At 34.1% G+C, this 21,993-nt stretch overlaps 2 protein-coding genes and 1 long non-coding RNA gene across 6 annotated transcripts; 2 read left to right on the top strand and 1 right to left on the bottom strand.

Moving 5' to 3' along the window:
• The first annotated feature begins 3,460 nt into the window (after nt 1–3,460).
• Nucleotides 3,461–6,170, top strand: LOC146908651 (uncharacterized). Its single transcript, XR_015018006.1, has 5 exons — nt 3,461–3,834; nt 4,378–4,927; nt 5,026–5,115; nt 5,409–5,549; nt 5,703–6,170. It is a non-coding gene; the product is annotated as an uncharacterized LOC146908651 (long non-coding RNA).
• A 1,045-nt stretch (nt 6,171–7,215) lies between these two features.
• Nucleotides 7,216–11,973, bottom strand: LOC146908650 (uncharacterized). Its single transcript, XM_085724279.1, has 6 exons — nt 11,760–11,973; nt 10,200–10,750; nt 9,129–9,318; nt 8,980–9,044; nt 8,471–8,681; nt 7,216–7,773 (listed from the first exon to the last, which is right to left on the bottom strand). The coding sequence occupies exons 1-6, from the start codon at nt 11,853–11,855 to the stop codon at nt 7,507–7,509; spliced, it is 1,380 nt and encodes a 459-aa protein (XP_085580405.1). The 5' UTR covers nt 11,856–11,973; the 3' UTR covers nt 7,216–7,506.
• A 3,169-nt stretch (nt 11,974–15,142) lies between these two features.
• On the top strand, nt 15,143–20,672 carry LOC146908649 (eukaryotic translation initiation factor 2A-like). 4 transcript variants are annotated; one of them, XM_085730555.1, is made up of 14 exons: nt 15,143–15,358; nt 15,526–15,563; nt 15,654–16,008; nt 16,762–16,948; nt 17,081–17,315; nt 17,410–17,478; nt 17,888–17,989; nt 18,227–18,267; nt 18,656–18,789; nt 19,246–19,309; nt 19,397–19,493; nt 19,583–19,701; nt 19,938–19,960; nt 20,046–20,672. In XM_085730555.1, the coding sequence occupies exons 2-14, from the start codon at nt 15,542–15,544 to the stop codon at nt 20,128–20,130; spliced, it is 1,533 nt and encodes a 510-aa protein (XP_085586681.1). In that variant the 5' UTR covers nt 15,143–15,358; nt 15,526–15,541; the 3' UTR covers nt 20,131–20,672. The 4 variants fall into 4 exon arrangements, with proteins under 4 accessions (XP_085586681.1, XP_085586680.1, XP_085586683.1 ...); XM_085730554.1 differs by having other exon boundaries at nt 15,521–15,563; XM_085730557.1 differs by having other exon boundaries at nt 15,143–15,362.
• The last annotated feature ends 1,321 nt before the right edge of the window (nt 20,673–21,993 follow it).

Raw genomic sequence — 21,993 nt, 5'->3', positions numbered from 1 at the left:
TTGCTCCACACATCAAGTTGTTATTGGTGTGAGTTTTCTCATCGAATCCTCAACAATTGGCGCCCACCGTGGGGCAAGGGTCAAAGGATAATCAAGTACCATGGGTTCGAAGTGGGATATTGAGAAGTTTACCGGAGATAACGATTTTGGGTTATGGAAGGTAAAGATGGAAGCGGTGTTGATACAGCAAAAGTGTGAGAAAGCTTTGAAGGGTGAAGGTTCGTTACCGGTCACCATGACACGAGCGGAGAAGACCGAGATGGTGGACAAGGCCAGGAGTGCCATTGTCTTGTGCCTCGAAGATAAAGTTTTGAGAGAAGTAGCAAAGGAACCAACCGCGGCATCGATGTGGGCAAAGTTGGAATCTTTGTATATGAGAAAGTCTTTGGCTCATCGGCAATTCCTAAAGCAACAACTCTACTCATTCAAGATGGTGGAGTCAAAGGCCATCATGGAGCAACTTACGGAGTTCAACAAAATCCTTGATGACTTGGAGAATATTGAGGTGAATCTTGAGGATGAAGATAAAGCTATACTTTTGTTGTGTGCTCTACCTAGATCTTTTGAATCGTTTAAAGATACCATGCTCTATGGAAAAGAAGGCACTGTTACCTTGGAAGAAGTTCAAGCAGCTTTGAGAACCAAGGAGTTGACTAAGTCGAAGGACTTGAGAGTTGATGAAAACGGGGAAGGCCTAAGTGTTTCAAGAGGGAATGGTGGAGGTAGAGGTAACCAGGGAAAGAGTAGTAACAAGACAAAGTTTAAATGCTTTAAGTGTAACAAGATGGGTCACTTCAAGAAGGATTGTCCGGAGATTAATGGTAATTCCGTACAAATTGTCTCTGAGGGTTATGAGGATGCAGGTGCTTTGATGGTGTGCTGTTTGGAGGATGAAGGTGATGTTTCTCACCTTGGGGGTGATGCCTGGTAGAGCGGTGGTCGTCTGGAGAGACGTTAAACACTCAACATCAGCCTGGAGAGGCGGTGGTAAGAATACTCATGATCTACCGGTTGAGGTGGAGGTTCAAGGTTGAAGACATAGTGGGATGTACTCATTTGCTAGTTGAGAGGTTGGAAGCTCAGCTTTAGGTGGAGTTGAACACACCGGGAGTGGTACGACTATGGAGGACCTTGGGTGCTATGCTCTAGTGGTGAGCAAGGGATTTCTTTATGAAGACGGAAGGCATTCCGGAGGTTGAAGAATGTATAGCACGGCTTGTGGAATTACCCTAAAAGTCCAAGGGTGATTGGATGCAAGGTGATCTTCAAGGATGCGGGAGATGTCTCGTATTGAAGAGGTATGGTGTAGTCTTGTAGAACTACCTGAAATTCCTAGTGTAGTTTGGATACAAGGATCTTCGAGAAGGCGAAAGACATTCCGATGGCTGAAGAGGTTAAGGTGTGTACTTGTGGAACTACCTAAAATTCCTTGAGTAGTTTGGACACAAGGATCTTCAAAGGGGCGGAAGGCATTCCGATGATTGAAGAAGTTAGGGTTTAAACTTGTGGAGCTACTTGGTGTAGTGGGAACAAGGGAAAGAGCAGCAAGGTGGTTGATGGTTTGGTATCATCACTGATTTGAAGTCAAGGTGGAGAATTGTAAGAGTTAACTTAAAATCAGGATTCTGCAGAAGCAACGTGCCACGATGGAGAAGCAACGTGCCACGATGGTTGAAGAATTTCGTGAGGCAAGTCACTGGATTTTTCGTGCCACGATGGGGTCGCAACGTGGCACGATGGTGTGCTGGCAGCGAATAACAGAAACGTATTTTCTGGTGCAGATTTGTTCCAAATTTTAAGCAAAACTTTTACTATAAATATAGGCCTTATATCAGACTATTTTAAGAGAGATAGTGGGGCTGAAACAAGGGTTTAGAAAGGCAACAACAAAACTAGGGTTTGTATAGAGTTTGTCTCTTGGCAACAAAACTAGGGTTTGTGGGTTGATTCACCTTGGGAAACACTATTAGGATTGAGTCTCTTGGTTACGGGAAGAGGCTGGGACTTGGGTAGAATTAGGCGGGAGACTGATTCTTGTAACTCAATACCTCTTTGTAACGTTACTCATCATATAGTGGAACGGAGGGCTGCTCTCTCTCCCCCAGACTAGGTCAATTTGGACCGAACTGGATCAACAAATTCTTTGTGTTCTCTCTTCCTTTTTTTTCTCTCACTGTTGTTTCTTACTTTTGACTTGTGTTAATTGTTCCATACACTTTGATTTTGATTGCTTAATTATCTCTTGCTCCACACATCAAGTTGTTATTGGTGTGAGTTTTCTCATCGAATCCTCAACACATTATAACAGCTCAAGTCTTCTTCTTCCTTAAAAAAAAAAACAGCTCAAGTCTTCCCTCTTCTTTTAATTTATTTAGAAATATATCGTGGATAGTCACGACGTTATAAATATTAGAAAAATTAAATATCGTTTCCTAAATCTAAATTTACAAAACTAGGTATAATGCAAATAAAGTTAGGTAACAAATTTTAGTCAAGTTATCTGAAAAGTCAATGAACTCATCCAACACCCTCCTCCTTGTCTTTTTTTGCCTACACAAAACTGATAAATTTATAGTCTTCGGAAGAAAAGTAATAAAATAATCAACATATATGCATGTTAGTTTCCTTCTAACAATCTTAAAAAACTCGTGATCATTTTCATTGACAGTTACATTTGAAGATCAAGGTTGAGGGATATTTTGTCCTAAACAAAGACTTGCACAAAAATATTTGCAAGTCGTCATGTTCCTATCTTGAAAGTTTAATTAGCCTTTTTATTCAATTATTGCACCAATCATGCATATGGGTAGAAAAATATTATAAACTTTATAGTCAACTCATTCTCTATATTATAAGTGTTACAATTTGTGGTTGTGTCTTACACAACAACACAAAATTGGCTAAACGTTTTAGCATTTTTTTGACAAGAGTAGAAATTTTATGAAGCGTTTGATTCGCTAATTAGTAAGTACTAGTTAGATAAGAAGTAAGAACATGATAAGGCATAATTGTACCATAGAGAAATAATATTTTTTTTATGTTTGAAAATAAATGAAAAAACATATTTTAGTATTTTTGATAATATGTCCTCTAGATAAAAAAATTGTCTCATGGTTTAGTGATGACAATAATTTCTATTTTGGTCCAATTTCTTGCTATTGATTTTGTCGAGTCCCGTAATATATCAAAGTGTACACAAAAAAATTGTTGATAAGTGAACATTGCTCACTACAAGAATTCTCCAATTTACTAACCAATTCAAAATTGCATTACTGAGGGATTTAGACCCCCAGTAATTACTGACGGTTTAAAGCCTCAATAATACACAAAAAAACCCTCAATAATATTAATGGCGGAATAAACCCTCAATAATTCCAAAAATTACTTTACTGACCGATAAATCCCTCAGTACTGCTAATGACCAAACTGTCTTGTATTAGTGGCAGATTTTTTCACCAGTATTGATCTTGAACATGCTGCCAGATTAAAAAATCTGTCACTACCCCTTTATTTCCGCCAATAGCCCAATTAATTCAACTTATAATTAAAAAAAAACAAAATAAGAAAATGAAAACAAGTAGAAACTAAAACCACACGCATTCACTCATCTGGGTTTCCATTCAAACATCTCAGTCGTTCCTCTCTCTTTTTCCCAATCGAATTTCATTTTTTTGGATCTAGAAGAAGGTTTCGGCATCGGCGATGGCGATGTCGGGTATGAGAGGACTCTCCGTGTTTATAAGCGACATACGCAATTGCCAGAACAAAGAACAAGAGCGTCTTCGTGTTGATAAAGAACTCGGCAATATTCGTACTCGCTTCAAAAACGAAAAGGTGCGTTAATTCCTCACTTTCATCTTAGGGTTTTTCACTTCAATTCAAGCTTTTTTTTACTCATTCTTATGCTTCAAATTCGAGATTGATTTATGAAAATTGATGGAACTAGCTTACATTTTGACCTTCTTCGATTATGGAAACCGTCAATAGGACTTGAACTCGTATACAATGAGTTAAACTAGCACATGAACCTTCAATTTATGCTGGTATATTGTGATGAGGGGAAAAAAACACAAGCTAAATCGTGATAATTTGTGTATTCATGATTCTGTGGAAGAAGCTTTGGCTGAATTGATTTCAGAGGGGTTTAGAGGAGGCATTTTTAGTAGCATAGTTTTGATTTTCTCCAAAGCTTATTGCACTTATTAGTTTCAACAGATTCAGTAGATTTAAATTAAATGCATTGCAAGTGACATGGTTTTGTTCTGGAGATAGATTCAAGTGATCGTATTTCATCTCATTTTCTAGGTTTGCTCATTTATACCTCTCATTTTGCTTTCATCTCATTTTCTTAATCGTTCTCGTTTCCCCATCATCTAGGTTTGCTCATTTGTTCCTCCGCCTATTACCCGAGGAAGAAGATGATGGGCTCGTGTTGAAGAGGTACTAAAGGGCAGAAGAATGAAGGTTTAGAGCTTGGTGAACCCAACCACTCCATCAAAATCTTGAGGGATCTATACCAATTGAGGTGAGTTTCTCATATTAGGTTCTAATCATAGCAAAAGGAAATTTACATGCAATAGAATGATAATTGAAACCCTAATTGATTTAACCTTTTTGTTTGTTGTTACATGTGTTGATTTTAGTTAGCAATAACCTTATTGGAGTGTTGCGCTGGTTTGTGCCAGGTGGTGCAGTGATTTGTTTTGTGCCTGTTTTTGCTACTGGTGTGTGTTGTGTTTTGTTTTGACAGCAGGGGTGTTTTATTTTCACACACACAAATAGTATGAGAACATAACTGATGTTCTTCATAATCTCTGTGTACATTTGGGTTCTTGGTCAAATGAGGCGACCTCGAAGAAACTAAGACATAGTAGCTGAAAGTTTCACGAATAGTAGCTGAAGGCACCTATTTGGTTTATCATAATCTGTAAGTGATAGTATTATTGGTATGTTCTTGGTCCAATGTAAAAAGATTGCTCTTTTATAGTCATAGGTTGTAATGCATACAGTTGATTGCGGTGTTAGTAAAAAGAGCTCGATGAGATGGAAAAGATCAACACAAAGCTCTCTCTTGCCGTGGAAGAGGTGACTCTAGAGCATGTCAAGAAAAATGAGGTAATGTGGCTCTGTTGTGGCTGCTTTTTACTAACATCGCTTTCATCATTTGTGGGTTTGAAAATCTGAGCCTTTCATCATGTTGTCTAATCAATAATTTCCCTGTGTTGATGATTTCTCGAAAGTACTGTTTATTTGGTTGCTTCTAATTAATCTGGTTCTTGTAAATATTAAATGATTTGTGTATGCATTGCTTTTATATATATTTTACAATCGACACCCCCACATAATTTACAAAGATTCTGAACATTTTCATATATGTTAACTGAAGCTTGATTTACACTGTCATCCAGATTATAAAACACCATCAACAAGAATATGAACTTCAACGACGCGTTTTTGTAGACTTCTTTTGCAATCCAGAACGCTTGTTGATCCAAGTTAGTGAACTAACTGCAAGGGTCAGAGCTTTGCAAATTTCCCAGCAATCATAAGTACTCTTTATTTTCCATCCTCTTTTTCTTTTTCCTTTAAAGTTGTTTTTCCAACCAAGAGAGGCACCTATTTGAATTTGAACACTGCAATCAACTGTATGTATGATTTTATTAGTTTCTATCGATGATCTAAATCTGATACCTTTTGGACAGGAACATGACGTGAAAAGGCGGGAGAAGGGTGTGCCCCTTATTATGTTCAGGTGAAAAATTTAGTGCTATTTTCAAGTCAAATTTATGCCCAATTTGTTTGTGTAGTTTACAAATCCTTGGATGTCTTTTAAGACGTCATTTGGGGCCACCTCGAAGGAGAACAAGTGCAGAAGAAGAAGAATAAGAGAAAGTTAATCCCCCACCACCACCACTACTTTGTGCTAGTTCAGCTGATGGTGTTATTTTACCTGCCTCTCTGCCTCCCCCACCTCCAAAGCCCACTGTTGTGGTGTTTCTATCATTACCACCGCGTCCACCTCTTGGCGCTCCATCTAAATAGCTAGTAGTAAATATGCCTCTATCATTTCCGTTATGATTTTGTACAAAAACTATTTATAGATTGTAAGAATATTATGATTATATGTCATTTAATTAATTTGTCTTATTAAATTAAATTTATTTCTTTAATTTATTTGTGTCTAATTAATTTTATTTCTTTTATTAAAATAAAAAAATTGGAAAGGATCACAAAAAAAAAAACATGTTGAAGTACATTACTGGCGGAAATTTCCGACAGTAATGTAAATTTGCATAAACATTACTGGCGGATTTTTATCCGTCACTAATGTTGGGACACATCTGATGGTGCATTACTGAGAGATTTATTCTGTCAGTAATTACTGGCGGAATATTACTGAGGGAATAATCCCTCAGTAATGCTTTGTCAGAACTGCCTCTTCATTACTGAGGGAAAATTCCGTCAGTAACATTACCGACGTCAGTATTACTGAGGGACACTAATCCGCCACTAATGTGTGTTATTGAGGGATATATTGCATTATTGAGGGTTTATTTCCCCCAGTAAAACCCAAAATTCTTGTAGTGGCTCGAGCATAACGTAATAGAGTATAGTCTCAATTAAAAAAAAACGTAATAGAGTCTATAGGCACAATTGACTGATTTTTTTTTTCAAGAGTGTCAATTGATTGAACTTTATCATCAATTGCTTGTGTTCTTGTGTGCATTCTATTTATCAGTTTTCGTTAAAACCCATTTTTTTTGTTCTAACATAAGGCTAGGTATAATTCATTTTTAAAATTTGTACATGAATTAATTTGACATAAATATCTTATGGAAATGAATTAATTAAGCTGGATAACTTTGAGAGGGATTCGCCAATACTCCTTCCTTGACATGATACAAGCAAAAAAGTATATGTATATCGCTTAAATTTGGACAAGATAGATGTATTTTTGTTTATATTTTACTACAAATGGATGAAATATACCTCAAAGAAAAAAATTGTTAGACACCCAAATATTTGTTGATATCTTGAGAGAAAAAGAGATACAAAGAATGGTGTAATAGATGAGATATGTTGCTAATATGATGGAAAAGAGAGAGATAGTCGCTAATATGATAGAAAACATAGAGATAAATAAAAAATAAGATGTTGAATAAGTGTATCTAATTTACTTGTGTATAAATATAAGAATTGCACCTCATAATAAAATTGTGCCTGAATAGCATATATTAATCATAGTGCCAAAATATAGGTAAGATCATAAATGAGAAAAGAAGATAAGTCAAGTCTAGAAATCTACCCAAATGACTAAGTCAAAACTTCTCATAAATAAAAGAAATAATAAATACCAACAAATATTTGGTTTAATTGGTAATGACACAACTCATATCTTATTATTGAGCATTTGTTATAAAATATAATGTTATATCTTCTTGTTTAAAAAAGGCCACAATATAATCTGTTCATAAAATATAATTACCTTTCATAACTTATTTGATATCACCATAGATAAGGAGAAAACATTGTACATGGAGGTGTGTCACTTGGGGACTTAACCATGGACTCAACCATAAATTCCCTCCATATACCATCCAGTGAACATGCCACATTTTCAGTACAAACCTCAATAGCTTCTGCAGGTATGATTGGTTCAAATCTCATGAGCTTTGCATATTCAGTCAATAGATGAAACATATAATCATACACCAATTTCATATTTACGTTCTCTTCAACGAACCTTGTACCTTCTCTGCCAATCTCTTCTGCCTGTTCAATTATGCATTAAAAAAACTCAGCCACGATTAAATAATTATTATGAAGAAAATTAATGGGATTTTCTTCAAATATTGATTTTGTCACAGTTTCAAGAGCTGACTATTTTATCAAAAAATTTGTACACATAATGTCCTCTATTTTCTAGCATGAATTGAATAACATATAGTTTTGAACTCCTACTATCAAAACAGATAAAATATGGATTTTGAACATTGTTTCACACAGATAAAATAGGTAGGTATTTAGAACTTTATTTTATCTTTCAAATTGTTAATATTAATAGTAAAATATTCACGGTTATTTGTAGTGGTGATTCTAAATATTGTAAAGAGAGAAAACAAATTATTTGAGAGATAGTTGTAATTTACTCATGAATATTTACACCCTAAATTTTAACAAAAATGGAGAGAAAAGTGTAATTTAATCTTCTCTTAAGTGTCAAAGACGGAAAGTGTAATTTGTCCAAAAATATCATATATTGACATTTTCTTGGTTTCAAAGAGTCTAGTGGTGAATTTCACACACATACAAAATGTAGAGAAGGGAGAAATCGAAAGTTAAAACTCGAGTCCCAAAATATCAAATGTCTGTCCAATCTTTTATCGTTTGAACTATACTTCTAAAGCATATATTGAGATTTTATAACAGCAACTACTATAGTATTATGGGAAAGGAATACATGGATTACCTTCTCTGGATGAGTATTGCCCCAATCTATAGCATACTTAATATCTTTACACATGTTTTGCTCGTTGATGGGCCAGTAGTGCTTATAAGGTACAAGACTTCTTGTAAAGAAATCATAAAATCTTGGCTTTATGAACAAGGTCATTGAGTCACATGCTAGTATATATTTTTCACTCACAGACCATGATATCCCTTCCACATATATCTTGTACCTTCACACAAAAAAGAAACACAAGAAATGTAGCAATTTATTGAGTCACAAATCTAAAAGAAAGAAATAAATTAGATTTTGATTTGGTGTAGTAACTCCATCTTCAATTTTCGATCTCAATCATTTACTTTAATTAACAATAGAGATAATTTTAGACTAATTTTGTTATTGTATTATCCAAACCCTCCGATCTCAGAATAACAGTTGAGATAAAAAAAAAACCATGTATTTTCTCTAATGCAGCATGAAAAAAGTATAGCAATAAGTTACAAAAATGGCATGAAATTTTTTTTAATTACCTGTGTGTACATTGATCTTCTAGTTTTGTGTGCTTAAACCCTTGTTCAATTTCCTCATTCCAGTCCTAAAAACAAACAATATTCATTAATATAAAGTATTCACAAATTTTGATAATTTTATTTATTTAACATATCATATATTTATTTACCAATGAATATACACGAGCATTCCAATCATGTTGATCCGTGACATTACATTTCCTGAGCTCATGCCTTGGGTTGGACAAAAAGTTTCCTTTCCAAAAAGCATAGGGTATTCTATCCTTCCATTTGATCTTCTTGTTGCTTTCTTGTATATCCTTCAACACTTTCTCCCATGGTTTTATTCCTGTCTCAGCCCTTCAAATTCAAACAAAATAAAACAAAAACTTCAATTTCCAGAATTGGTAGGTTTATGTACTAGAAAGTTGAGTATTTGTCTCTGTCGTGTTTCAAACGAAGAATGAAATGATAGAAATCAGAAAGAAAAAACACAATAGGCATTTTTGGTTTAAATTTATCTATTTTTCATGTCTTTAATTTTTTCCATCGCGAAAATAAATGTCTACAATTTTTACATTTTATTTTCCATCCTTAAAATACTTAGGCTTGAATAAGATCTTAAAGACTCGCGAGCGCTTACACTTACAGATCACCCGTTTGGGTTGGTCCGGTAATGTTTGGTCTGGGACTTGGAGTGTGGGTTAGTTTGATTTCTTAAAAAAAAAATATATTCACATCAACAACGGGAATTGAATCGATTACCTTATGGGTTCATAAACTCCTTATCAACCGGTCTAATTTTCAATGGCGACTACATCAATTTTAATCCTCATATAATCTATTATAGAGATTAAAATCAATATGATCCACGTAACTAGTCCCCAATAGGACAAATATTATAGAGACTAGAACAAAACAACAAACATCAAAACAAATTTTTATTTAAAGGGACTAAAAACAAAGAAACACTTTGTAGGAATAGTAAAATTTAGATATTGGCATATTTGTAATCAGAAAAAATATATTTAAATCAAATATTTTGTCCAAATTAACAATCTCAACAAATGAGAATAGTACATGTTGGATGGTAGCGATTTTAACAATAATCACGATGTACGCGTCATCAATGTACATTTTAAAGCTTCGACAAAATCGTGTATGCCATTGTGATTTTGTCAAACTTATTAACATTCCAAAGATCAACAATAAGTAGTAGTAATTTAATAAAGCAGACTTACCAACCCCAATAGGACCAATCAGGAAAGACAATGTCAAGAGCATCATTCTGTCCACAATAACTAAAAATAGGTGGTGGTGTCACAGCTTCTGGTCCTTCAAATTTTTGTTTATCCAACACAGTTCTATCACCAGTTTCAAACAATAGCTCCAAATCTGGTACCCTCCCAGGGTACAACCTTAAAAGTTGTACTATTCCCCATACAGTAAATGTAGCCCTTGTTTGAAATGAATCTCCATAAGTTTCTACATAAACTTTTCCGTGTTTAATCACAATTCTAAGCTGTGAAATGTTTTTTCCACTATCCACCATTTCCCTTGTGATTCCTGTACTCTTCCATGGTTCCAAATCTTCATGAATCCATCTGAAGTGTTCTGGACATGTTGATGTAGATGATGATGGATCTTGGTCTTGATAAAATGTTTGAATTGGGGAATGATCCTTTGGGCAGGTTTGTGTAGGGTTTCCATTGAAGCAATTCAGTGTGAATTGTGTTTGTTGTCTATTGATGATTGTAGTTGTTTTGGTAGGAGAAGTGCTCTTTGTTTTGAACTGATCAAAGACAAGTAAAATGAATGTGTTATCCAGCTAATATTTACTATAGAATACACCCTCCCTCCATTTCAAAATGAATTAGGTTTAATGATTTTACACTTATATTAAAAAATGCATAATTAAAAGGAACATATTAGCTATGCCAAAATTACCAGGTGAGACGTTATGATTGGGGTTCAAACCCCGACTACTCCACTTATAACTATAAGTATGAATTCCAATTGTTATTGTAATTTAGTCCAGATTTTAACTTAACATCATTTTAATTTTAGAGGAAAAATCAATTATGCACGAAATCAATAAAACATGTCGAACATACTGTAAAATGAACCTCTCAAACTCCAACTCATTTAAACTTTATTATATTTATTAAGCTCAAGTTGAAGAGTACATGTTCAACATTATTATTTCCTCAAAAAATTAAATGATTATTGTTTTTTGATCCCGTACACAAAAAAATCTCATTTGGGAGACAATCCTCACAACCTTTATTTGAGGGTGACATACTACCATCATTTTGTTTAGAAAAAAAATAATAATAATAATAAAAGAAGTACTCCCTCGGTCCTATTTACAAAAGAAAGTTGACTTTTTAGATACATTGAATAATGTACACCCTCCGGTCACTATTATAAGCAAAAGTTTGCATTTTAGGTTCATTCAATTAATGATGTATATGGTCTTTAATAAAGACCATATACATCATTAATTGAATGAACCTAAAATGCAAACTTTTGCTTATAATAGTGACCGGATGGTGTATGTATCTAGTCAAGAACCTAGACCAAATACATAAATTATTTAATGTATCTAAAAAGTAAATTGTTTCTTGTAAATAGGACCGGAGGGAGTACTACTAAAAAACAAAAAGACTAATATTGAGCATCATCGATAAAGATAAACATTGATATAAAAATGGTGGGCATAAAAAAAGAGTAGTATTGATTGATGTAAGTATTAAATCCAATGACAAAGATCAAGATGATGGAATACAAGACAAACTTACAGGATCAAACCAGTTGATGTAGGTGTTCCAATCAATTATTATCAGAAAAAAGATGAAGAAAAAAATGGTGCTCAATAAAACCAATCTACTCATCATGCTCTAATTGGTTCATTAACATTCAACCCAAATACAACAAGTTTGCAATGGAGTGCTCAGTGCACCATAATGTCTATTAGAGATTGAGAATAATTATATATTTTTTCCTCTAAAAAATAATTATATCCTTTTTATTATATTTATATAATATTATTTTTTTATTATATACTTTTTTTAAGGATATTATATACTTTTTTTATTTTATATAATATTCTTTTTTAATTTGGGAAATAGTAAAGATGGAAGTTTACTCTATATTTTATATAATATTCTTTTTTAATTTGGGAAATAGTAAAGATGGAAGTTTACTCTAAAAAGTATTGATATGAAAATATATCCCAATTTGCTAAAAATATATTGGCTCAATACTCCGTACAAAGTGCCTGTTTGGGTCGGCTATTATTTTAAACATTTCTTTAGAGTGTTTATTTTTAACTTTACTACTAGCATTTAGAGTTAATTATGATCTACCCATAATGTTTTAGGCTTAAATTTATTTTGGAGGTCAAGTATTTTAATGACTATAAATGCTCCTTTAAAGGGAATATGTGAGGTGTCCGGTGTTTGAATTATGAACTACATATATTATACAATGTTTTTTTTTATTAATTAAGTTAAGCTCACGAAGACAATTTAATTAAGAAATACTAAAATAATTTTTTATATAAAAAGCTTATACTTCAACATTTTATGGTGATTGAGCAGACTCAACTGGTTTGATCTAAGAGATAAAGAGTTCGATATCCTGAATTTAAATCCGGAAGATTGAAAAAAATTAATTTAACAATTAATTATTAACATTAGTATTTGATAAACACTTGTGAATGGTTAATTAAGTTGTTTATTCGAACATAATCTAAATGCATGTTTGGTTTTCTTTTTGTAGCAAGCCTAAAACTGTGTTTCAGAAAAACATAATTTTATCATGTTCAACGGGATGTCATAATTTAAAGTTTTCTTTGATAAAGTGGATTGTAGTCAAAGGAAGTTTTTAATAAAAGTATTTAACAAAGTGATTACAGTCAAAGGTAGTTTTTTAATAAATTGCTTAAAAATATTTAACACTATAAAACAATTTTTACAATATTAACCATTTATGAAGCAAAAAACTCCAAAGTCTTTTATGTAACACTTTGGAGTTGTTTTGATTTTTCTTTTCTCTTTACGTACAACATTAATATTAACCATTGTATGTGATGTCAGAATATGCTTTTGGTAAGAATGGAAAGCCAGCTCATGGTGATGAAGTTGAAAGTTCCACCTGATGCAACATTGAAGATTGATCTTGAGTTAACTCTTGGAATATTGTTTCTAAAGTAACTGATGACGAAAAGGTTATAAAAAAATATCTTAAAGGAAGAAGAAGGACAGCTTCCCAATGAAGGAACTTATATGAAATTGAAACTAATTGGTATGCTGGAAAAATGACAATGTATCTTTGAAGAAAGGATCATGATGAAGTGGAGCCAGCGACGGATCCAGGATTTTTGAATAGTGGGGGCACCATATAAAAAAATTTGTAGCATTAATAATTGTTATGGACCGACCCAAAAGATTTTTGGCCCATTAACTTAGGCCCAATACAATCCAAAGCCCAAACTCCACGTTTGGCATCACTGCTTGCAACATACCCTCTCTCCATGAGGGGGGTGCACGAAGCAAATGAGACCGGTCCAAACAACCCTCAACGTCTCTTTACACATTCTGCACGTTCCCGCAATAAACTCTCTGGCGGTTACACTTCCTACGATTTCGTAACCGCCAGAGCCAGGTGTGCCTCCTCAACGGCTCTGTAGTCCTCCGCCTCTATAAATAGGGGACTCAATGCAGTCCCCAAGGTAGAACTCTTTCTTCTTCTCAAACCCTCACTCTCTGAATCTCTACTGACTTGAGCGTCGTAGTGCCTGCAGGTACACACCCCCCATCCGCTCCAACAAGCATTCCAACACATTCTACCACCGTAGCAACCACAGCATCCAGAGCACCGGCAGTCACCTTCTGGTCATGTACGATCAATAATTGTCCTCTACAATTTTTCATATTATGGAAATTTTGAATGGTTTTCTTATTTTGAAAATCAATAAAAATATTTTTCTCTATATAAATAACTAAACAATCATTTAACCGATTATCTCTCATTCGATTTCGCATCCGATTCTTGACAATATTCATACTATCAAGAAAGAATTTGAGATATATGATGATATGTGTGGGCCAAAAGAGAAATAATTTGTGATAGGTGTGGGCCATGTGATCAAAATGTCAACTATTGATACATTATACTACTAAAAATAATAGTTTCTAAAAATTTAGTGTAAGCATAAGCCCACACATGGATGAACATACATCCGTCCCTGAGTGGAGCTGTTTGAATTCAGAACACATGAGGAGGAAGTGATTAATGTGCTTGATAGTGCTGTAATGGCAAGTGGTTCGTTCCTCCTTATTCAATCGTGTATTATAACATTGAGTTAGTATCATTCATAAAGGATAAAGAGCCATTTGGCATTGTGGGTAGGTAAGGTTAACTTTGCGCTAGGGGTTGGATAGTTCACCTAGTTTAAGTGCAGGGGTAAGGAGATTGAGGTCTTGGTTTCAAACCTGGACAAAAGAGAAAAATCAATCTAATAATTAATTATTAATTTGTGATTAAAAAAGAAAAAACTATGCGCTTGTGGTGGCAAAAGAAGGGCAAATAACATGCAAGAGCTTCAAGAAAATTTGAGAAACCTATAAAGTTCGGCCAGTTTTAGCGTGGGACAATTGAGAAATTTCTGCATATTATATGTAACAACCACTTTGAATTTGGTAATAGTGACACAAATAACTTTACTGATAATTTTGACATAAATAAAATGTTTTCCCAAAACCATAGATACAACTAGGACATGATCAATATATCATTTCAACAATGACAAACTATTCAACAATGACAAACTACACTCTAATCTACAACTCTGATTGTGATCTGGTGGCGAGTAGTTTGGACATACTAATGAAACTATGCACATATATAATTTGCTTAAATGCACTTTTTCTCCTCAATGTTTCAAAAAGTTGCGATTTTAGTCCCTACTACAAAACGCTGATTTTGACCAAGTCAAAGTCTAGGTGGCGCGTCACTTAAGTGATAAGGATTTTTTTTTTTTAGCAAACTTAAGTGACAAGGATGCCACCTATTTATTTTTGAATTTGAATTAAACTAATTGCCACACGTGTATTTCCAAAATTAACAACCAAAAAAAAAAGGAAAAAATAAGAGAGAGGAGCACGTGAGTGAAGTCCATACCATCTTCTTCGCTCTTCTTGTCTTCATCATCTTCAAAACACTATACTCATATAAACCCAAAACATCAACAATTAAGTTAACCAATGAAACAAAACAAAACTCATCATAAAAAAAATTCATTTCTCAAAATCCATTTGAAGGATTTGTGGTTTTTTAAAGTGGGAAGGTGTTGATCAGAGACACATCCTACTCGCTCAAAGAATCATCTGACTTGGTAGGTAAAAATTCATTTCCAAACCTTTTGATTCTCATGTGATTCTGTGCCGTGCCCCACTCAATGTTTTGTTTTGTTTTCGTTTCCTTTTTCTATTTTCCTTCCATTCCTTTTGAGCTTAGAAATTATAATAATTTTGACATTAACCACTTTATTTTTCAGTTCAGTTCAGTATTCTCTCTAATGGCATCTCTTGAGATATTAGGTAGGTATCAACTAAATTCAAATTTCATTCCTATCTATGTATGTTTTTGTAACAGTCTTTTTTTATTTTTATTTTGTGCTTCTGTTTTAGTTCGACGGCCGGAAGAATGCTCACTATGGACCGGCCCTCCATTCCAGAACGGTCAGCCGAATATCAAACTTGATAAAGTTGGTTGCTTGAATGCTAAATTCAGTGATGATGGATCTTTGCTTATGGTGGTCAAATCCAATTCTGTCATTACTATATATGATTGTAACACTACTAAAGAGACTAGGTCTTTTCAAGTTCCTAATCTTGTCGCTTCTGTTTTGTCGCCTCGCGGAACTTATTTGCAAACATTCCAAAAACCTTCCGGGCCGCAAGATAAGAATGTCACGTTATGGAAGATTCAGACTGGTGATTCTATTTACCAACATTCTCAGAAGAATATGACAAGGGCCAATTGGTATGTATTGTTGAATTATGGAAAAAAAAACTATGAATTTAGCATCATGATACGAAAATACTGCTCAAGTTGAAGGGATAATTTTTAAGACCGGAGATGAGGATGTTGTGTTGGATATGTGATAAGACTAGACATGATAGGATTAGAAATGACAACATTAGACACAGAGCTGAGGTAGCACCTATAGTAGAAAAGATTGGGGAAAACAGGCTTAGGTGGTTTGGGCATGTTTAGAGAAGACATGTAGATTATCTAGTAAGAAGAGTAAGATCAGAGGGAGGATAGTCATATCACTAGCGGCTGAGGGAAACCTCGAAAAACTATACGAGAAACTATTTAAAAAGATCTAGAGATTAACGAGTTAGATCAAAATATGGTTTATTTATGAATCATGATAGAACATTATGGCGTAATTTGATCCATGTAGCCGACGCCACTTAGTGGGATAAGACTTGGTTGGGTTTCGTTGTTGTATGCAACATTGATATATGATTTGTTCGCAAATGCGTAAGACTAAAAGACTATTTAGTTTGAGAATACATGTTTTGTTTTGTTTTTATTTCATGTTTTGCAAAACTGTATGTATGTTTTGACTTTGCTTCTTGTTTTCGATGATTTGTCAATGAAACGGTGAAAACTTGCAATTAAAAGTATAAGCAAGAAATGAAAATAGAAGATGTTTTCTCAAACCAACCAGGTCCTAACATTCTCACCATGACTTATGTTTTAATTGTCAATATATCTGTTGTTCAGGCCGGCAATTCAATTCAGTTCTGATGAAGCTATCTCATGCCGCGTGCCAACTAATGAGGTGCAATTTTTCGACACTGGGGATTTTTCTAAAGGAGTTGTTTGCCGGTTAAGAGTTCCAGGAGTTGCTTCCGCTGAGCTTTCTATTTCACCTGCTTCTCATGTAGCTGCATTTGTTCCGGAATCCAAGGTTTGTGCACCTCAACAATTATGGAGACTTAGCTAACTTTTCGTGACCAAACAAACAAGGAATTGGTACTATTGTTCCTTGGTATGCTGTTATTTAGGTTTCTAATGTATAAAATTCCATGAACCGTTGTAGGGGGTTCCTGCTAGTGTACAGTTATTTGCTTGTGGAGATGCTTCCCAAAGTCAACCTTTGGCTCGACGGAGCTTTTTCCGATGTTCGACAACCCAACTTAAATGGAATCATGGTTCAACTGGACTTCTAATTGTGGTGCAGTCAGATGTTGATAAAACAAATCAGAGTTACTATGGAGAATCAAAGTTATACTACCTGACAACAGATGGGGTGCATGAAGGATTAGTGCCTCTTCGTATGTTCTTATTGTTATTATTTAAAGAAGAACTGATGATTGGCTGTAGAAAATCCACAATGAGTATAACAATTGTGTTTTAAATACTTGGCAGGGAAAGAGGGGCCTATTCATGATGCTCAATGGTCAAATTCAGGCTTAGAGTTTGCTGTTGTGTATGGGTGTATCCTTTTCTATGTGATATGTTCAATATGAATTTTGATATTTTCTGAAGATGGCTTGGTTTGATTATTATTCGAAAGCAGGACTTATGGTAAAGTTATGAACCAATTTTCGCAAGATCACTTTATTGTTTTTTGGGAAAGTTTTAGACTTATATCACGAAACTCTTTGAAAATAACAGTAGAGCTGGTTCTTTTGTTCTTCTGTATGTATTAAAAAACTTGACCCTTCGTGTATATGATTTCAAAAGCCATAACGATACCCAACTGGACTAGATATTCCCTGCATAGTTTTTTATTAATAGTAAATTTTACAGTTGTAAGAAGTTAAATGTTATTTATTCTGTTTTCGCATTCCTTTAATCCTTATTTTTCATTCGTTGGATGTTTCTTTTCCTTAACATGTTTTAGTTATGCCTGCTAAAGCAACTCTGTTTGACAAGAAGTGCAGACCTCTACTGGAGCTTGGAACTGGTCCTTACAACACTATTAGATGGAACCCAAAAGGGAAATGTATCCTCAGCTGATGATTTGGCATTCGTTGTACTTGGCAAACAAAATTTTATATGCTTTGCCCATGATCTTTCTTTTTCTCTCTCTCTCTCTCTCTTTTAAATCTAAGAAGGACCCTTGAGGGTTATGCGCAAGGATTGGAACTTTGAAGAGGTTCATTATTGTTTTGATATAAAGTATCTAAATCTGGCTAAAAGTAAAAACATTATTGTATTTTGTGCCCTTGACTGTTTGCAGTTTTATGTTTGGCTGGCTTCGGTAACTTGCCTGGTGATATGGTATGTTCTCCCGACTGATTAAATTATTATGTTTTCATTGTTTTTTCCTTTTTGGTGGAAGATATTTTGTGCTTGATTGGCTAAACTAGGACTACTGGTAACACTTAACCCCGATAGAAAATAAAGTTATGATTTACCATCACTTTTATCAGATTGATTCAGTACGAGAATGTTGAATTATAGTTATGTGAATATCATAAGCAATTCTCATGGTGACCATAAACGTTATTTTCAACATTAAAAAAAAGTTTGAAAGATCAATAACTGAAGTTTTTATTTCTGGCAAGTATCTGATGTATTTTCAAATGACACAAGCTCAAATGCATGCACAATTGCAAACATTTACTTCGTATAAGGAATTCATGTATTTTTCATTATGTTGTTCTAGGTATTTTGGGATTACGTAGAAAGGAAACAGCTTGCATCAACCAAGGCTGAATGGTCTGTGTCAAGTGAATGGTCTCCAGATGGGTGCTATTTCATGACAGCAACCACAGCTCCAAGGCTTCAAGTTGATAATGGGTATGATGTACTCATTGCCTGAAAATATTCAATTGTTTATCTTTATCCATGGGCACTTTGATTTTGTTGTTAATGTAAGATGTCATCCAAAAGGCTGCTTTTATTTTCTTCCATAGATCAATAGATTTTATTAATGTTAAAATATTATTAGATTTAAATTATGTTGAGCAAATATCGCTTGATAATGTTTGTTGGCTTTTCTCCCTGTAACCAAGGGATTTAATTTTAGATTTGATTGCAATCACTTGGTTATATATAACTTGGCTGAGAGTAATTTCTCTCAAGCAATTCAAATCATCTCATTCAACAATTATGAAAAGTAATTAATTTGATGACATTTATGAGGTGATAGATGAATCAGAAAACATGCTATGGGAGAATATTTTGCGGATGGTCATACAATTTCATCCACTAAGAAAGCATTTTTCATTTTATTTTGTTCTTTTTCCATTGAAGGATCAAGATTTTTCACTACAATGGGTCATTGTACTTCAAGCAGATGTTTGACAAGTTATACCAGGTCAGTAGTATCTCGAACTCTTGCTAATTATTGTTTTTGTATATCCTTTTCGCAGATGTCATTGAATTGTGTGTAAACTTTTTGCAGGCTGATTGGAAACCAGAGTCACCAAGTAAGTTTGGTGACATCACTGAACTAATCAAGTCTCTAGACTCGATAAAACTTGAAGATAAAAAACCATCAGGTTCTTTACCATGCTTATTCTAATATTTCTTTTTGTGACGGGTTTTATATTTTGTTCTATGAAGTTTGAATACCGTGAACTTTTTGCAGGTCAAGGACCAAAACCAACCCAAGTTTCTACCAAAGCCTCTTCTGCCAACCCAACTGCACAAAAACCTGCTGCATATCGTCCACCACATGCTAAGACTGCAGCTGCTATTCAGGCAGAGGTACACATTTACAGAACCAATGACCTATTAATTGTTGTTTCTATTCAAAATTATCAATATAAACTTCAGCAATAAGTTTGCATGGCATAACTTGAATATAGTTATGAAGAAGTTCTACTCTTAATAGTGGTAAATGTGATCAGATACATACATTTTTAAGTATCTTCCCTAGAATTCTTGGATGAGTTTGCATTTAGTTAATGTTCTAATGATGCCAAAATGATTTGTATTTGCAGTTGTTAGGAGAGAGCTCGGCTGAGTAAGTACCTTTCCCTCCCTTTCTTTGTTTTAAGTTTCTTATGATTTATATTCTGTTTTGAAATGCCAATGGTTGATTATTTTAGGTCATTGAGCAAGAATGCTTTACGAAACAAGAAAAAGAGGGAGAAACAGAAGGAGAAAAAGGCTGCTGCAGATGCCAGTTCGTGATTGCATCATGGTTCCCCCGGACTCATTTTATACACCTGTATTTCTGCTATCAAATGCTTGAAAATTTGAAGTTCAGCTTAAGTTTCCTAGATTTAATTGTATCACTGTCCCCGGAAGCAAACTTTAGGCAGTTTTGTTTTGATCGGATTTTGAGATGATTAAAGTTGTGCTGGGTATGTGCTTTCTCAGTTTTGTTCCAATGGCGACATGAGTGGGGATAAGTGAAATACTGAGCAGGTGGATTACACAAACATACACACAAAAAGAAGAAAGGAGTAAAAGTAAACTTTATCCACTGAGTATATTTTATGCATGATGCTATTATATTCATGTGTTGAATAACTTAAGCTCAGTTATTGGGATTGAACTCCAACTTTCTACCCTTCAAATTTAAAGTCCATGTAGCCGGTGGATAAGTTTGATGCCATTTCGCCATTAATGTATAAACTCTCAATTTAATCTTTAAACATATGTGGAGTAGTTTTTCAGTTTTGTAATACTTTAAACATAAACAATTCGTCAATTTAATTTATGTTATTAGATATTAGAGACTAAATCATAAAAAGGAACATAAAAGGCGAAAAAACTTAGCACTGATCAACAATAGCATGGACATGATATTAGGTAATAAATTGTTTAATCATACTGGTTTTTATAACATTAAGCATTACAATCAAGATAATGTGCATTTTTAAGTTATGTAATGCACAAGGTAAACTTCAAGAGTAATATTGCGACATAGATGTAACTTCCATGAATGAATTGTTACATGGTTAATCGCATGGGAAATGTTAACATGCGGGCACATGTTAAGGATTTCATTAGTAAAAATTATGTATTGAAAATTATGTCAAGAGTTTAATTAGTATACTTTGTCATTGTATAATTATTTTACACATGCATCCAATAATGTGTAATGAATATTAAAACCTATGAGTTGTTATCCGATGAAGTATACTAATTAAACCCTTGACCTACAATGTTGTGAAGCCAATCCATCCTTCAAAATTTCAATGGCATTTTTAGCAAAAGAAGCTTTTAGCATATCCCAATTTTCTTTTATTTCATACTTCTCGGTTGACAACACAGCTAGGTGGATCTCATAGTTGTCAACTTTAGTAATAACCAGTGCATTGCCAAGACAATTTCCAACATGAAATGGGTGAATAAATTGTCTCAGCAAGATCTTTATGGTCATATATGCAAAACCTTGTGATCTCCCATGAAAAAGTGGACATGTCAACAGTGTCAAGAAAATTTATCTCAGTTGATCCACCTACAACACATGTTGAGTTGAGTTGCCTATTCCACTGCTTACGGCTCAACGATAGAGGAAATTGTTTGGCTCCAAACATACAGTTGCAAGGAAGAATACAAGTAACGAATAAGTCATGGAAAATGGGAGTGTTGGGTTTAACAATGTTAGTCACAAGACAACTAGAAACATAAAAACTGATGTTTGATGAATCATCAATAATTTCTAAAGGAACAAGAATGTGCCTTGAATATATCCTGAGAGAGAAGTATTGCATACACTGATTATATCATTACCAACCCTTCTAAAAGTGAGTTTGTTCTCAAAATAAAAGTATGATAAAGAAAATCTAAACGGGAAATCAAAACACATTCCGATACCCTCAAATTTGTTGTGAGTGTTCCATTTTATTTTTAAAAAATCCATGTAGTCGAGTTGATGATCCGTACAAGAATTGCAAGTAAAAAAGACAATACAACTGTCGTCCTCATTATTTTATATTAAAAATAATGCTTTAGTTTAGTGTTTAGATGAGTATAAGATGGAGTAGTTTTACTTGATGAATGCAATATGCAAGCTGGTGTTGGAAGACTATCAAGTGAAATTGC

The sequence above is a fragment of the Medicago sativa genome, chromosome 7 (genome assembly GCF_051527215.1).
Source record: "Medicago sativa cultivar Bolivia chromosome 7, Bolivia_mono, whole genome shotgun sequence".
NCBI classification, from domain to species: Eukaryota; Viridiplantae; Streptophyta; class Magnoliopsida; order Fabales; family Fabaceae; genus Medicago; species Medicago sativa.
This window is presented reverse-complemented; position numbering and strand designations above follow the sequence as displayed.